This window comes from Kryptolebias marmoratus, linkage group LG10 (assembly GCF_001649575.2).
Source record: "Kryptolebias marmoratus isolate JLee-2015 linkage group LG10, ASM164957v2, whole genome shotgun sequence".
NCBI classification, from domain to species: domain Eukaryota; kingdom Metazoa; phylum Chordata; class Actinopteri; order Cyprinodontiformes; family Rivulidae; genus Kryptolebias; species Kryptolebias marmoratus.
The window spans coordinates 8,740,364-8,757,977 of NC_051439.1; the positions used below are offsets into that span (position 1 = coordinate 8,740,364).

General features: G+C 41.5%; 2 protein-coding genes across 2 annotated transcripts in view; both read left to right on the forward strand.

Annotated features, from left to right (window-relative positions):
- Positions 1 to 9,217, forward strand: part of myo10l1 (myosin X, like 1) — a 39,559-nt gene extending 30,342 nt beyond the window's left edge. The window contains exons 24-43 of the mRNA XM_025005653.2: positions 1 to 337; positions 508 to 631; positions 2,015 to 2,156; positions 2,260 to 2,364; positions 2,475 to 2,570; positions 2,656 to 2,749; positions 2,917 to 2,972; positions 3,784 to 3,926; positions 4,164 to 4,358; positions 4,479 to 4,636; positions 4,727 to 4,847; positions 5,433 to 5,581; positions 5,729 to 5,877; positions 5,952 to 6,159; positions 6,327 to 6,463; positions 6,575 to 6,698; positions 6,766 to 7,116; positions 7,654 to 7,830; positions 7,926 to 8,117; positions 8,446 to 9,217. The exon at positions 1 to 337 is cut by the window's left edge and continues 578 nt beyond it. Of these exons, the coding sequence (XP_024861421.1) occupies positions 1 to 337; positions 508 to 631; positions 2,015 to 2,156; positions 2,260 to 2,364; positions 2,475 to 2,570; positions 2,656 to 2,749; positions 2,917 to 2,972; positions 3,784 to 3,926; positions 4,164 to 4,358; positions 4,479 to 4,636; positions 4,727 to 4,847; positions 5,433 to 5,581; positions 5,729 to 5,877; positions 5,952 to 6,159; positions 6,327 to 6,463; positions 6,575 to 6,698; positions 6,766 to 7,116; positions 7,654 to 7,830; positions 7,926 to 8,117; positions 8,446 to 8,550 (3,163 nt within the window). The 3' untranslated portion in view covers positions 8,551 to 9,217. The remainder of the gene's footprint in view (positions 338 to 507; positions 632 to 2,014; positions 2,157 to 2,259; positions 2,365 to 2,474; positions 2,571 to 2,655; positions 2,750 to 2,916; positions 2,973 to 3,783; positions 3,927 to 4,163; positions 4,359 to 4,478; positions 4,637 to 4,726; positions 4,848 to 5,432; positions 5,582 to 5,728; positions 5,878 to 5,951; positions 6,160 to 6,326; positions 6,464 to 6,574; positions 6,699 to 6,765; positions 7,117 to 7,653; positions 7,831 to 7,925; positions 8,118 to 8,445) is intronic.
- Positions 9,218 to 12,476: 3,259 nt separating this feature from the next.
- pttg1ipa (PTTG1 interacting protein a) lies at positions 12,477 to 17,533 on the forward strand. Its single transcript, XM_017411192.3, has 7 exons — positions 12,477 to 12,728; positions 13,537 to 13,589; positions 13,820 to 13,928; positions 14,753 to 14,855; positions 15,126 to 15,191; positions 15,609 to 15,655; positions 16,812 to 17,533. Exons 1-7 carry the CDS (start codon positions 12,656 to 12,658, stop codon positions 16,847 to 16,849), a joined length of 489 nt encoding a protein of 162 aa, XP_017266681.1. The 5' UTR covers positions 12,477 to 12,655; the 3' UTR covers positions 16,850 to 17,533.
- Positions 17,534 to 17,614: the final 81 nt, after the last annotated feature.

Consider the following 17,614-nt stretch of genomic DNA (forward strand, 5'->3'; position numbering starts at 1 on the left):
GCCCGGAGCCGGTGCTGCCGTCCCTCCACCCCCCCCACCACCCCCTCCACCTCCCCCAGGAGAGGGGGAGATCAAGGAGGACGGCAAGCTGGAGCCTGAGAGGAAGGTGAGCATGGTGGAGAGCCTGGTGGATGGAGAGGAGCCCATCTACAGCATGCCGGCCGACACAGAGTCAGACTACGACCAGGAAGAGGAGGAGGGCTCCGTCACCGCCGGAGACGACAGCTCCGTGTCGGGAAGCAACCGCGGGAGCGCTGCTGTGACGGACGAGGAGCATCCGAGGAAGTCGACGTGCACCAACACCAGCATGGAGTCCTACAGAGGCAGCTCTGACTCTGTGAGGACACACACTTACTCGCATCCTCACATGCGTGCACGCAGACATGTATGAGCAGCTCCACAGTGACCCCTCAGACATTTAACCCACTCTTCCATTAAGCTCAGAATGGGTCAGATTTAAATTCTTTTCAAATCAGTGAATGTCCTTATCTTTGTGTGATGTCGCAGTATGCAGACAGTGATGATGAACATGACGGCCTGATGGACACTGATGAAGAGGTGACGAACGGCAGAGTGACTTTGCTGAATGGAAACGCTCCACCGTACTTCCATGGCTACCTCTACATGAAAGGTGTGGACATTTTACCAAAGATTTTTCACTAGAGTGCGTCTTTTAACATTTTTTTCTGCAGATTAAGGCCTTTTTCAAAGACAAAGACACTTAGCTTTGAACAGTTAATTAAAAAAAAAAAACTAACTTTGACACATAAAGACCCTAAAAATATGCGAGCCCCTGTCCCCATGTCTGTTTTTGTACTACATCTCTATCAAAGTTAGCCATGTGGTTTTCAGTATTTATTATTGCTGTATTTTACTGAGTGTTAAGATCTCTGGGCACGTGCTTTAGCAAACTGTTTGCTTACAAGTTTATTGCTCTTTTAACACAAAGTCTGCAGCCTGTAGGAGATGATAAATCTACTCCTTCACAATAGCTTTTAGGGCAGACATCAACCAACACTTTAAGGGCAACTAAATAATAGACACACACACACATGCGCACACACAGCACATGTCTGTACGCACCATGATGGAGCAAACACAATAAACAGGCCAAAGTGATAGGCAGGTGTGTAGCTAACGTGCAGATTTTTGGCCTTCAAATTTAAATGTATAGGAAGGTTTTTTTTTTTTATTTAAAAATGGTCTTCCAGAAGAACAACATCCGCCTTCGACAGTTTTGATTTTCCAGTAACGCCAAAAGCTGGGACAAACGATTCAAAAGCTCTAATGTTCATTTTATGAGCTCAAACGTAAATGTGGAAGTCGTCCACCAGTTGTTTTCATGGTCTCGTCAATTAAAAGTGCAAAGAAATAAACGGTCAAAATCCACAACAAACAGACCGACTGTGGCACAAAGCATGATGCGAGAAATTAAAAGCCTAGCGTTCCTTGAAGGAATACATATCGCCCTTCACTTTTCATGCCAGAGTTTTGAACTAAGATCATCTTATGTTGAAAAATGATAGAGTTGTAGCCGTTTCGGTCACATTGTCAAAGTAACATTATACATAATCTGACATTATATTGTGAGATCTCATGTGATCTGTTAGCGCTCGTAGCAGGGGTTGGGGGTGACTCTCAGCTACTACCACATCAAATTTCAGCTCAATATCTGCATAACTGACTAGGTTATGCAGTTCTAGGCATTTTTCTATTTTCTACAGCCACTTGGCTGTGGTTGTAACTATGAATTTGTGCAGCTTCCTATTGATTTCTGCTGACTCAGTTTATCAAACTATAATTCATTGCCAACAGTCTGTGGTTGTAATTTAGATTCCCACAGTCTATTTCAGAAACTCTAAAGTAAAAAAAAACTTTCTGTATCACGGCTGGTTTGCTTGACGGACGTGTCAGTAGATTTAGAACGAGGCGGCTGCAGTGAGTTCAAGTCTAAATTATTCATATCACAAAGTTTTTTTTCCTGTATGAAAATGTGTCCTCCGTGTTCCCTCAGCCGGTCTGATGATCCCGTGGAGGAGGCGTTGGTGCGTGCTGAAAGACGAGACCTTCATGTGGTTCCGGTCCAAACAGGAGTCGCTGAAGTCGGGATGGCTCTACAAGAAAGGAGGAGGCCTCTCCACTCTTTCCCGGAGGTTGTTCTACCTGAGGCAGAGTTCAGTTTGCAGACAAACAAACTCAAACCCTGCAACACATTTCTAATGATTTCTATGGGCCTTTTTTTTTGTCTTTAAATCCCAGGAACTGGAAGATGCGCTGGTTTGTCCTGAGGGACAGCAAGCTGATGTACTACGACAACGACAGCGAGGAGAAGCTGAAGGGAACCATTGACATCAAAGCGGCCAAGTACGACCTCTGACCCCCCAGGAGCAGAAAAAAGAGCCGCCTCATTACACGGTTCAACCGTTTTGTGACGACAGCTCGCCCGTCTTAGACACTGTTTGTGGTTTTTACAGGGAGATTGTCGACAATCACGAAAAGGAGAACGCTCTGAACATCGTGACGGACGAGAGGACATACCAGGTCTTTGCCGAGTCGCCAGAAGACGCAAGGTATGATGGAGGTGTTTGTGACGATGCGATAAAACTGAAACGTGCTCCTGTAATTTGTGAATGTTTTGTTCTTCTTGCCGTGCAGTGGGTGGTTTAATGTGCTCAGTAAGGTGAGAGTGTGCACTCCCGAGCAGCTGATGGAGATGTCCCACGAGCAGGCCAACCCCAAAAACGCTGTTGTGAGTCTAAATGAATCAACCACTCAACCTGAGTTTAAGTGGTTCCTTTATTTCTTCTTTACATTTGAACAATTTTTAATGCCCGCTTATGATATTAGCACTAAATAATTAATGTCAAGTTTAAAATGTTTTTTTTTTTTTATTCTTCCCCTTCATCTTTTGTTTAGGGAACTCTTGATGTGGGATTGATTGACTCCGTTTGCGCATCAGATAACCCTGATCGGTGAGTTAGAGCACTCACTATGGACTTTTTACTGTTGTTGTTTTTAAATTCAGTGTCTCAAAAAGTATCAGAGAAGACTTTATCAGGGGGTTTCTTGGCATGACGGTGTTCTCTGACAGGGAGGAGGCAGTGAATGAAACTGATTAGTCCCAGAGTTTATGAAAACAGATGCAGAGGCATAAAAGTTAGGAAAATGTTAAAACAATTCAGAAATTACATAGCGTGTCCTGTTAGCGCTCAGAGTATGCGTTGTGAAGGACTCCCAGCTGCTATCACAATAAATTTTAGCACAACATTTTTAAACATTATTGATTTGTAGCTATTACTGAGTTTGCTAAGATTGAGCAGCAGCGGCAGCCATCTTGAATTGAACTAACGCCAAAAGTCAATCAGTTTCAGATAAAGTAAAAATAGTAAAAACTTGTCTCGTGGTTCATCAGATATTTTGCTAACAGACAGACATGGCTAACTCCAGCAGCTTTATGCAGAGACCATGCACAATATGCAGCAGTCAGATTATGTTATTGTGATGACTTCAAACTACGACCGGAGCAAGTTTTAGCTGAATATCTGTCATATTGACAGAGTTATAGCTATTTTTCTAAGATTAATTGGCTTTGGTGGCCATCTTGAGCATCAAGAACAAATCCAGTCTCCTCAGTTTGTATATTTGCAAAAAAACAACAACAACAAATCAAACTGAATCTGAGGAGAATAAATGACGGAGCATCATTTTAACAAAGAAGGAAGCAAATCAAGCTTTGATGAATGGAAGTGACATGACCTGTGTTTTTCACTGGATGTTTTGCAGTCCAAACTCCTTCGTCATCATTACAGCCAACCGCGTGATCCACTGCAACAGCGACACGCCAGAGGAGATGCACCACTGGATCAGCCTGCTGCAGAAACCCAAAGGAGACGCCAGGATAGATGGGCAGGAGTTCCTCGCCAGGGGTGAGGCATTCAGGAGACTGTTTTTTAATATCTATTTCAATCCTTTTTAGTAAGGTTTTATGTTATGAGCATTAGAAACTATTCAATGTTAGGTTATTTTTACATGTTGATAAATAAACTTGATTATAAAGTTTGTCTGAAACAATATATCTTCGTCCAGTGGCCTAATTTTCATATGTGCTACATTTTTAGCCTTTTACGTTGTTTTTATTCTACTTTCCGCCTCATCATCTTCAGGCTGGCTCCACAAAGAGATGAAGACGAACTCTAAGAGCACCTCCCTGAAGCTGAAGAAACGCTGGTTTGTTCTGACTAACAACTCGCTGGATTACTACAAGAGCTCAGAGCGAAACTCCTCCAAGATGGGAACCCTGGTCCTCAACTCCCTCTGCTCGGTCATTCAGCCGGACGAACGGGTGCACAGGGAGACAGGTGAGCAGAAACATACAGAGTTAACATATATTCATCACAAACACTGATTTTACGTTTGATTTCAATGCTTGAGTTCATGTTTTTGTAATAAATACTGTTTTTTTTTGTTTGTCTTCACAGGCTACTGGAACATCACGGTGTATGGAAGGAAGCACTCCTACCGCCTGTACACCAAGATGCTGAATGAAGCCATGAGATGGACCGCTGCAATACTGGGAGTCATAGAAAGCAAAACCCCGATAGAAACTCCAACTCTGCAGCTCATCAGAGACATTAAGGTGAAATCAAGTCACATTAACAGCACAGGTTTAAATGCATCAGCAGATTTGTGTGTTTAGGATGAGTTTTGGTCTGTTGTGTCCCCTCAGGAGAACAGCGTGAACCCAGAAATAGTGGAGCAGATGTACAGGAGGAACCCCATCCTTAGATACACTCAGCATCCTCTGCACGCCCCTCTGCTGCCGCTCCCTTATGGAGAGGTCACCAGCTGTGAGTGAAGAGTTTGAATCAGCGTTCACGCCGTTGTTGTCCTATTTTTTTAATTTTTTATTTTTGTGGAGTTTTTATCAACTTTTTCTGCATACTTTGTGGTATTTTAGCCGCTCATATATCAAAACTTTCAGCTCATTCAGGAGATGGATGCTTTGACTTTTGATTTTACACTTTTCAAAATGTTTAACTTTCTTTTTCAAGTATTTTCCCCATAAATACACAGTGAAATCCGTCTAAAAATAATGTTTTAAAAATCTGCTTCAGTGTATTTGCTCCAGTTTTTCCTTCTTTTGCTGCTTTAAATTTGTGGCTACCGTTCAGCTACTTTTTCTGCTTTTAACTCATGTTTTGCTACTTTTAATTAGTGTTTTATCTCTCTTAGCTTTTAGCACTCAGCATTCACACTGAATTATCACAGAAAAAAAGCTGTTTCTCTTGCTGTGTGTTGCAGTTTTTTTCTGCATGATCTCCTCAGACACGCAGCTTTTGTTTTCTAAACACCCTGCCTCTGCCTCGTTTTCTCCCTTCGCTGTTTTCTCTGTCCTCGCTGACCTTTTCTCCCGTTCATTTTTCTGCATGCAGTGCAAAGGCAGCAGGGTTACGCCAGCCTGCAGGATGAGGCGGTGAGAGTTTTTAACTCACTGCAGGAGATGGAGACGCTGGCAGACACGGTGCCCATCATTCAGGGCATCCTGCAGACCTGCCAGGACCTGCGCCCTCTCAGGGATGAGGTACTTTTAAAATATCAATAATCAAAAAGAAAGCAAAAATAAAGTCTATCATCATAGTCTGGATATATACAGTCTATCTCTTTGTTGTTATAGGTATTCCTAAAATGTCAACAAAATATTGAGTTTTCTCAATTTTTTTTCTTTTAGGTTTATTGTCAGGTGATCAAGCAGACCAATCATGTGCCTCAGCCAAACAGCCCAGCCAATCGGGCGCACTGGCACCTGCTCACCTGCATGAGCTGCACTTTCCTACCCAGCCGAGCCATCCTCAGATACCTCCGCTTCCACCTCAAACGGTACGTAAGCTGCCGTGTTTGACTCAGTACGTCTCTGACGGACGAGACCCGCTCAACGCATGTTTGTGTTGCAGGATACGCGAACGCTATCCCGGCACCGAGATTGAGCGGTATGCAAGTTTCATCGGGGAATCCCTGAAGAAGACCAAGACTCGTGAGTTCGTTCCGTCTCAGGAGGAGATTGCTGCCCTCCTGCTGAGACAGGAGATGAGCACCACCGTGTACTGCCACGGAGGAGGCTCCTGCAAGATCTCCATCAACTCGCACACCACAGCTGGAGAGGTGCGCATCCACACACACACACACACACACACAGACATGTCTTCATCTTCATCCTGGGGGTGCAGATACACAACTCAGAAATGTTCGGTTACGTCATGTCAGCTCAACTCTAATCACGCAGATTCAAGTTGAAAACAAATCTGGCCCGTTAATATTCTTTGCTGCAGGTTGTGGAGAAGCTGATCCGAGGTCTGGCCATGGAGGACAGCAAGAACCTGTTTTCTCTCTTCGAGCACAACGGCTTCACGGATCGAGCTCTTGAGAGCAGGGTGATTGTAGCAGACGTTCTGGCCAAGTTTGAGAGGTAACTTGTTTCTTCTGGGCATAATTCTGCTTTAATTCAACCACAGTTTTACAGTGAAGGGTCTGCTATGTTCATTTTGATTAATCTGTTTTTTTTTCTCTCTGTGTTCAGACTGGCAGGAAGTGAAGAGGAGGAAGAGGAGGGAGAGTGGAAACTGTACTTCAAGCTGTACTGCTTCTTGGATGTTGAGAGCATGCCTAAAGAGGGAGTGGAGTTTGCATTCATGTTTGAACAGGTAAGATTTCAAACACAACTTTGTGCTTTAATTATGGACCAAATTGAATGATTTTTCTGTCTCTCAGGCCCATGAGTCGTTGATAAGTGGCCACTTCCCAGCCTCCGAGGAGACTTTACAGCACCTGGCAGCTTTACGTCTCCAGTATCTCCATGGCGACGGAGCAGGGCGGGCCGGCTGGAGCCTGGGAAGCGTCTATCCCATCGGACGCCTTCGCAACCGCATCCTGCAGTCCACCAAGCCGGGCGTAGGCGCAGCAGCGGGAGCTGGATGCAGAGGAAGCGGAGGAATAGGAGATGCGATCGGCTCAATAGGGGGACAGGGCGGGGTCGGGATGGGCTCTGAGAAACGAAAGACCCCCACCTTCAGGGACACCTCGCTGAAGAGAAGCAAAACGGGTTCACTGAAGAAACAGAAGGTCAGTGGTGGAGGAGGGGGGGATCAAGCAAAACATTTCCCATGGAGATCTTAATGTTTACATGCCGTTGGTGCTGCAGTAAATGGTCAAACAAATTGATAATGAAATATATTTATAATATAATAAAAGATTAGGTACTATCAATCTGTTATAATCTCACATGGTATCATGAGATCTCACAGGATCTGTGCTCAGATTATGTGTTGTGTAGGACTTTCAGCTACTAGCATGTCAAATTTTAGCTTAATATATATAAAACAAACTGATTTGTTTTGTGTTTGCTAAATTTAATTAGCTGTGGCACCCATCTTGAATTGGATTGTAATAATCAGTTGTGGATGTCCATCCAGTGATTACTTTCTGAGAGGTTCATTAAAACCAAATTCAGTGGTTCATGAGATATTTTGCTAACAGACAATCATATAAATGACTTGCAGTTTCAGTCAATTATTCCTGGCTAAATGAGAGCTTGACCCACTTCCTGGTTGGAGTGTTGTCGGACTGCCTCTTTGACTGAAGCTCACCGGATGATTTCAGGTGGAGGGCGAGCAAAGGCTGGAGATGTGGGTGAAGGAGGAGACGTCTGCCACGCGCACGAGCATCCTGGAGAAGTGGACCCGTCTGCAGGGCATGCCACAGCACCAGGCCATGCTGAAATACATGAGCATCATCAAAGAGTGGCCTGGGTATGGCTCCACTCTGTTCGATGTGGAGGTGAGAGGACTATTTTGGCAGAAGAAATACCAATACGTATTCAAACGATGCATTTGAAAAGTAACCACTGCCTTTCTTTAAATGTTCCCGTCTAGTGTAAAGAAGGGGGTTTCCCTCATGATCTGTGGCTGGGCGTGAGTGCTGACAACGTTTCTGTGTATAAACGGGGCGAACCCAAACCACTGGAGACCTTCCAGTATGAACACATCACCTTCTTCGGAGCGTCACAGCCCTGCACCTATAAGATCATCGTGGATGAGAGGGAGATGTTCTTTGAGACGCCACAGGTGAGACGCCATCATTGATCTAATCTGTTACTCTTTATTTTTAGGACTGTAACCAAAGATTTTACATTTTCACCTGAATGTTTTGACTGTTAGTCACTTGATTATTTGATTTAAGGACTATGAACCAGTAATGGTTGCTTGCTTTTGAGTGTTTCTGGCATCAAAGTCAAGATTTGACATTTTATGAATACACGCAGCAGCTCGGTTAAAGCGATAGATCAGAATTTTTGAAGTGACACATAGTCCATTTAAAAACACATAAACTCAAAGTATCTGATTTAACTGACATGCCAGCAACTTTGTGAACATGGACTGTTTTACTCCTCAGGTTGGAGAGATCACCAAGATCATGAAGGCCTACATCAACATGATGGTGAAGAAACGTTGCAGCATCATGTCCGTGAGCAGCGTGGCTAGTTCCTGGGCCAGGTGATGGCTAAATCCCCTCGGTTCTTGGTTCATCCATCCAGCAACAGCAGACGCCTTGGCTGGCCGCGGTGGTTGGTTGGTTTTCATAAAGGCAGTCGCATCAACAAGCTCATTTCTCCAGGTCGAATCAGGAACAACAGATAAGAGTCCAAAAGCAAAAAGGGTAGAAGCGGACAGAGAGGCTCAACTGGCCAGGGATTAAAAATGAGCATGGTTAAGAAAACAACCTGTAATTTAGGGCTTTCAAAACAGATCCAAACCCCCCTCAGCTGTAGTAATGCATGACGATGTTCAAGCACACGCCATACTTCTCTCTATGTTCCTTTTAGGACACAGAAAACCCAGTAATAACAAGCACAACCCGGCCCGCCTGTAGTCTCGGTTTGCCCCAGGTGGACTTGGTTTATCCCTGAGCACTGCCAGACAGAAATGAGCCACACTTTGTTAGTTAAATTTCTCTCTCACTCCTCCTGTAATTTCAGTCTCTCTCTTTCTCTTCACGTCTCTTCGTCCCTATGGCTTCTTATTTCTGTTGACGTTAGGTTCTACGGTTGTTTTCAACTGCTTTGTCGTTGTTCCTCTCTCTGTGTTGTCATTCATCTTACATCTGAGTAAAAAAAAAAAAAAAAAGGACTCAATAATGATTCTTCTTTAAGACCCAGCCCATTGTTCACTTGTCCACTCATTAGTGCTACCCTGTGGCCACAAGAAGAAAACGCAGACAAAGAAATTTTTCTTAAAGAGAGAGAATTAAGGGTTTTTGGAGGCTCTTGATGTTCATGTTCAGCGAGATTAAGAGACTATTATCCACATCCGACCAAAACCTTACCTATTTATGCCTGGATAGAAACACAAGCTCCATAAACCTGTATAGACACAAATATAAACTAAACATGTATCATTTTTGTACTGTATCGCACATAATGATAGGAGTTTTTTGAAGTTTCTGGTGGTCACTGCACTGTAAAGCCTATAAATAATACGTAATAAAATGTGACAAGCGGCGCTAACGGTGACCACGTTTTGTCTGAATATGACGCCGACACTAAACACCGGCTGTGACGTTGCTGTGACTCACTGAACATGACACACAGACTATAACTGAGATGTGCTGCTATCGTGCTTTCACGGTGTTTGATGAATTGATCATTGTTGTCGTTTTGCTGGAGCCACACCCCAGCATTCACCGGAGCCATAAAATACTGTATATTCTTGTCTGCTTATGCTTTTTTTTTCTTTTTAATTTATTTTTTCTTGTCAATAAGATCAGGAGACTGAAGCAAAGCAGCCTAAAAGCTCCAGTTTGTCAGTGTTCCCAGCCTGTTCATGAACAACTTTATAGATGAATATTATTATTATTATTACTGTATGCCCCCTCAGTATCTTATCTGTCCTTAAATGTGATGTTGGATTGCTGCTGTGTGCGTGAGTGTATTGATGGTTTAATGCAAATGGTTGGAAAATGGAAATAAGAAAAGGGAGGAGGTTTTGCTGAGTGTAATATTTGGAAATAAGATTTATATGACTATGTATTACAAGGAATGGTGTTGTAATTGTGAGGTAAAAGGAAAAGCATGGGATTTTAAGGGAGGGTTATTTATTAGTCAGTGTACTGTACGTATTGCAATATTTGTTTGGTTGGATTTAAAATATATGGGATAATTTCAGCCTCAGTGGAAGATGCTGAACGAAGCATATGTGTGGGGATTTTTGAGCCAAAAAGTGGAGAAGCGTCTCTGCTGATGAATCCCAGCAACAGTGGACTCGAGCTAAGATGGCAGCATCGCTCACATGTGACGTCACGCTGCGAACAAAGTTTTTACTGAACACATTTAGTAATAGTGAAACATTCACTGTTATGTTAAAACACGGTCAACTCAACATATGCATTTGATCTAATTTACAGGGAAAGTTTGAATCTTTTGAAGTGGAGTTCTTTAGTAAGGCTAAGAGGGGTTAATATCTTACCTGTTGCAGATAGCTCAGTTTGGAGAAACAGGGTTAATTATGACTGAAATATTCAGGTAACAGCGAGTCTGAGCGGGGCCAAGACCAAAGTGGATCCCTGACATTTTAAAACAACTCTAATCTCAAACACTAGTTTATTAACATTACACAGTTATTTATGTTAAATTCTGTAGTTATCTGGAAGCACAAATAGCAGCGGCAGCAACTAGCTGTAGCCTGGGGCACTTCCAGCATGAATATCATGTAACTTCTGCCAAAATATCCATGTAATATAAAAATTTCAGGAGTGGAAAGGTTTATAAAACAACACGAATCGTAAAGAAACTTCAGATATTAGAGCTTTTTTAAGACGGCAGCAATCCACTTTGGTCTCGTCCTTATTCAGATTAGCCGTAAGCTCATCAGTCTGGTCAGAAATAAAGTATTTCTACAAACTGAAGTCATTCAAAGAGCTATCTGCAACAGGTAAGATGTTTATTGTTCATAGCATTTACACAGAGAATAACCATCAAAAGATCTGAACTGTCTTTGAGTTTTTATTGTTTTCTCTGTGGCAATAAGAGCTTTGAGTTCACATATTTAAAAATATTTGTGAGGTGAAAATTTACTTTTCTTCTTTATTTAGGCACAACAGATTGTACAGCGCTTTGGCACTGATTTTAAAAATACCAGGGTTGTAAATTAAAGATTCACCACATCCCAGGTATTTCATCAAATCTATACACACACAGAACATTTTCCATTTTCTGTTTTCCATACAGTTTTGTTCAGAAAATAATGATCTCAAATACAAATATGTGGCCGAAATGACCAAATTCAGCCTAAAATATTCACTGAATGTGTAATATTTATTATTTCTTTTTGATATATGGATTTTAAATACACCACAATTCAATTACAACACCCCTGACAGCGTACACACAGAGTTGGGATATTCTGCATTCACTCAATGGTTCCAGTTAGAAACTTTGGCTAAAAGAAGTTAATAAAAAGCCATAAATAGTGATCAACCTGGACGGGTCTGTTATAGCTCATCTCTGTCACTGATTTTCCACTGATCTAAAGAACTCCCCCTGTAGCTGCTGAAAGGTGATCAGGTTGCAAAAAAGAAAAAAAAAAGCTGATGTGAATGAAGAGCCTGAAGTATCTGATCACCAGTCAACTTCATCACAAAGGGCTCCTGTTATCAGCCGCAGGCGGCCAAAGTGGGGCCCGTTCCTAAGTTCTGCTTATTATCTTCATTAACAGTAAACCATTGTGCTTGTTAAAAAAAAAGAGAAAGAGAGAGATATGTGTGTTGTTCTTTTTTATTTGTAACTGGCTTTACAAAGTTATGCTTTAATAAATTATTGGAAACTGTCCGCTGTTTAATGTCTCCTTTGTTCTTCCTTCTGCCACCCAGAGCAGACAGAAGATATGATCTGTGAGGTTTTGTTGCACAAAAGCAGGGGAAGGGAGGAGTTGCTTCATCTGCAGAAATGTTTTCTTTTGAATACAGTTTTTGCCTGTGTCTCTGTCTGTGTCTCTTGCCGAATTATCTCTTTTGATGAATTTTAATGAAACTTTTAGAACGTAAACACTGGATGTAAACCTTTGAGATCAATCCAATTCAAGGTGGCCGTCCCAAATAATTAACATTTACTAACAACAACAAAAATTACTCTAAGTCACCTTTACAGAAAAAGAGCCAAAATTTGACGTGGTAGTAGCTGAGTCATCCACAACACATAATCTGTGTAAAATCTCGCGATATCCCGCGAGATTGCGCACAACTTTACTTTTAACGTTTGACCAAAAACGGCTCCAAATGCGCCATTTCTCAACACTTCTTTAGTTCACTTCAAAGCTAGGTTAATTTTTAAAGGCAACAGTATTCTAGTAATGCTTAAATAATATTTTCCACAGTCACGTACGGGGAAATAAAAGTTCACCTGAATGCTCACCTTCCTCTCTCTTGTCTGCGCTGCGTCACGAGCGTGCGTCACGGTGTGCGTTTTTTTGTTTCCTTCTCCTCAACTTCGCTTTTCTGGTTTCTCCTGTCGACCTGAGCAGACAGAGGCGCTTCCTACTTCATGTTCCTCAAACCTTTTGAAACATAACAGCAACTACAAGTGAACAATCTGCGTCTTCGAAGCGTCCGGATGATGGATTTGCGGATTTTATTCCCAGCTCTCCTTCTGATCTGCGGCTTGGCGACAGTGTTTGCCGACGACGGTAGGAATGAAAATACTCGATAATTAATGTCAAGAAAAGTCACTTTTCCTGTTATTGCCGTGTCACGCGAAGTTATGTAGCTTCCTGCCAGTTTTTGTGGGTTAAACCCTAAATAAACCTGGTTTAATCTCATTTTACGCAGCGTCACTGAGGGATTATTTGGCCTAAAACATCCTGTAAAGCACTGAGAGCTATTAAACTGAGACAAACAACAACTAGTTGATTCGCTCTAAGCTTTATCAAATGATTTATAGCAACATAATAAAAGGGGTCTGAACTTTGTCTCATTTCTGCTTCTGAATTAACTCAAAGGCAAAAAGGGGAGTAATTTTATCTTGTTACTTTTAAAAACTTCATCTTGTATCACTTTAATCCTCTGGTTTGTTTCAACAAAAAAGACCAGGAATGCAACAAACAAACCAGCCCAAAAAAAAGAATAAGAAAAAAGACTGTTTACACCTGTTTACATGGCTTCCCAAACCCATTGTTTTCTCCTGTTTGTGTGCTGAAAATAAGTGCTCCAAAGCCCGTGTTTACTCAGCTCTGTCTCTATAGAAAAATGTCCCTGAAGGATTAGGAGTGGTTCTGGGAAAAAAATAATTAAAAGAAAAACACACTGAAGGCAACTCTACAGGCCTCACTTGTCCTCCTCTTAGAGTCTTCAACTAACCTGTGTAATGTGTTTGTGTGTGTGTGTGGTGAGAAATGCTTGGCACTTTGAATGAACCACGTCAGATAATGTCACCCCCTCATTTTTCCCTGTTGTGACCAATTGGTTGTTGTTGTTTTTTTTTGTTCTTCCCAACAGCGTGTGAGTCCAAAAATGGGACAAGCTGCGAGAACTGCCTGAAAAATGTGTCGGTGAGTACATTTTTGCTGGTTCTGAGGGGCTGAAAGAGTCCCGGGTGGAGGAGCTCCAGCTCGCCTTTCTCCTTCAAACCCGTCCGACCGGTTTGAGGAGTTAACAGATCTGAACTCCACTCCCAGCCTCCCTCTTCCATTTTGTTGACCTGAATACTTTTTATTTGTGTCAATAAAAGGCTCAATCTGTGCATTTTTCACCCCCCTTCTTTATTATTTTTTTATTATAGTGCCTGTGGTGCATCCCAACTAAGTCATGTGTAACCTATCCGGTGAGGACCATCCTTCCACCTCATGCACTCTGTCCATTAAATGACGCTCGCTGGGGGCTCTGCTGGAGTAAGAACCACACACACACAGCTTATGACCCAATAAAATTACATTTACGTTTGTTAATTTAATCCATATCACTTCCTTTTGTGCATAAGTTTTAAACTAATATCAGTTTATGTCGAATAAAGATTGAATTATAGCCATTTTTGTCAATCCTTTAATATTCCATGAGACATAATCTCCCTCGATACAGGGAGATCGTGCATGATCTGTTAGCTCTCAGAGTATGTGTTGGGGAAGACTCTCAGCTACGACCACACAAAGATTTAGCTAAATATCTATCAAACTGACTGAGTTATAGCCATTTTGGTGTTTGCTGATGTTGATTAGCTGTGGCGACCATCTTGAATTCCACTGACTCCAAAATTGAATCAGTTAAAGATGCACCTCCAATGATTATTTTCTGAAAGTTTTGTTAAAATCTGCCCGGTGATTCCTGAGATATTTTGCTAACAGACAGACACGGTCAAAACATTATCGCCGTTTTGACATGGCAACAAAAATCTGAGTGTATAAAAGCGAGTCACGAGTTGTGGCTGAAGCTTTTCTTCAGATGTTTTTAGACAAAAGTTCTTTATCAATAAGAAAAACAGAACAAACCGACATGACTAGTTCATTTAATATTAAAAATGAGTTCATAAGACTCTGGAAATGTTTTCTTTTCAGCATATTTTTCCACGTTTTGTAAGTCCTGCCTAATATTAGCAGTGGGTTGTTTTAGATGGATTTAATATTTATATTAAATATAATGTTTTTTTTTTTGTTTGTTTGTTTGTTTTTTAAACTTGGATGTGGAGCTCTGGTTCTTATCTCTGCCATTATTTCTACAGTGAACTTCCAGATCTTGATCATCACCTTATCCGTAGTCGCCGCGGTTATCATCATCGCTCTCGTGATCTGCATGTTCTGCTGCTGCAAGTGTGAGAACTTTGGGTGAGTTTTCAGCAGGCCGTGTGTTTGACACGCACACAATTGCGGGAATAGAAATTGCACCGAAGTGCAAACGTTCAGCTCTCCGGCTTCTTTTTTTGGCAAAGGTTAAGCATTTATTTCAGCAGATTTAGTTCAAAACAATGCCATTAATGTCGTTCGGCTCCATTATGTCTTCCCCCGCATTCAGTTTTTTTCCACCTCAGCTGGGGGGTGTGGATGGCTCAAAATGGTGTTTCTCGTTTCAACGCTGATCTTGTTTTTGTCCATCAGATCTAAACGGTTTGAGGCCAAGATGGCAAGACAGGCCAGCAAGAACAAAGCCAAGCAGGAAGAAAGGTGAGAGCTAACATGCATGAACTATTGGGACTGTTCAGTATATAAATTATTAATATCCTTGGACATACTTCCTACAAACTTGTACAATATCTATATGTTAAGCATATATGTTCTTTCAGGAGCTCAACGGTTATAAAATGGCTCCTTTAAAGCGATATTAAAGCACTTTACTTGTTTTTGTGCTTTAAGGAAGTCCTAAATGTTTTTTTCTGGTTGTTTTGCACCAGCTGCTCTTATTGTTTTAATGTCAGGCACGATCTGTATGTTTTCTTGCGTAACACAAAGATAATGGGGCAGAATAAACGTCACCGTGTTATCATCTGAAACTGGTTTGTGGCTCCATGTGGCTCCTGAACGTGTCAGACAGTCTGGGGAATATCATTGTTTGTGTCACGAGAGGACACTTTGTCTTTACAGGAGGGCGGAGATGAAACAGAGACATCAGGAAATCAGGGAGAAATACGGTGAGTGTTCTGGTTTTTGTCGCGCAGCTGTGTTTCTGTGATCCTGTTTGTGTGTGTTTGACGGAATAAATCAGTGCATCGTGAGATAAAATTTGTTTACACTTGAGAAATACAGTCTTTGTGGTTAAAAGAAAAAAATTCTCGCCGAGTTGTTTTAAAAAATTCAAATGTGCTCATGCTTGGTAAATAAGTGTCTCACTGGGCTCTGACTGTTGGCGTCAAATTGCAAAAGGCGTTCACCAGGAAGTTAACAAATGTCTCAATGTTCCTGAAGGTGAACTGTAGAGCTTCACTCAAGAATTGTGAACATGTTTGAAAAAAAAAAAAACCTAGCAAAACAAAAGTTGCCTGTATCTCACTGCATCACTGTCTACAAGTATCTGTGTCACTGTATACAAGTATCTCATTGCATCACTGTGTACTAATATCACACTGTGTACTAGTATCTCAGTGAGTCACTGTATAAAAGTATCTTATTGCATCACTGTGTACTAGGATCACACTGAATACTAGTATCTCACTGTATACTAGTATCTCACTGTATACTAGTATCTGTGTGTATACTACTATATCAGTGGGTTGTAACCTCTGGCAGTGTGATAGTGAGCTGCATTTGAGTTCTCCTCTGACAAAAACATGTCCAGGTCTAAAAACCATGAAGATAAATAATTATGAAGTGGTCCACATATCTGTATCTTTATTTCAAAACTGTACTGTAGTAGAGTAAATCATAAATGTGGGGGATGGGAACAATGCGGACTGAGATGGGCCACAAAATAACGTGCACACAACAGTAAACAGTCATTGTAAAGAAACTGTCCGCTGAAACCACGGCCGCACGGCTCGCTGGTTGCTTGGTCGCAAACGCTCAGAGGTTAGTGAGGCTGCAGTGGAAAATGAGCGTATTCTATCAGTGTTCTCATGACTTTCAGTCGCCAACTGGTCTCCAGCAGTTACAGGTACTACCTTTAACAAGAAGGGAAGAAATGAGATTCAGCCTAAAGTTTCTGAAATGGTCTGTGGGTCAGCAGGTTTTGTCCTGGTAACTACTCTGATCCAATCATCTCTTAGTTGAATGTTTACCTTACTAAGTTATTTGAAGTAATATACTATTTTACTTACTGTTTTTTTTCTTTTTCTCTCTCCATTTTTGTAGGCCTGAGCGGGCCGAATCCATATTCCAGATTTACATAAGACTCCTGAGCTGAGCTTCGTACAGCGTCGTGGACACAGCTGAAACCACAGCCCGCCTTCTGGTTCTGAGAACACGTGACCCAATATTTAATGTAAACTATAACTTTGAGAATGTTCAGCATTTTTGTGTACAGAGCCTTCAGTGTCATTAACTGAATGAGCAGTTTCCTACTAAAATGTCTCGTAACGACCCAAGAGCCTTTCACTACAAGCTAAACTTGTAGTCGCAATTTTTATTTTTTATTTTTAAACTACAACAGCTTATCCTGGGTCTTCCATGGTCGGTCTACCTGAAATATTTATTTCTCTTTAGTTTAATTGTACTGAATAGAAGAATGTCACTTTAAAATGCTTGAATTTTATTATGTGCTTAAGGAAATCTGTGACATTGACAACGTTTTTACGCTCGAGTTGCTGCAGATTTTACAGCTACACTAGATTTTATCTCCTTTTTTTGTATTTTGACTGTACTTGTTTTAGATTTTTGAACGTTGCTTTGAGTTACTGCTGTATTTTCCGCTAAGAATTGAGTTTTTACCATTCTTAAGGAAATTTGCACGTGGAGAGCTTTATTCCTGATGGATATTTTAAGATTAAAATGAACTTCGGCCTCTTTTTAACCTCATTCTAGTGCTGTTATTTATCCTGTGAATACAAAAGCCCAATTAAAAACTTCAGACTGATTGTTGTGTGTTGCTTATTATGCTTTTATTGAAACCAGATTTTACATTACATGAGCGTTTACACTGAGTTTTCAGATAAGGA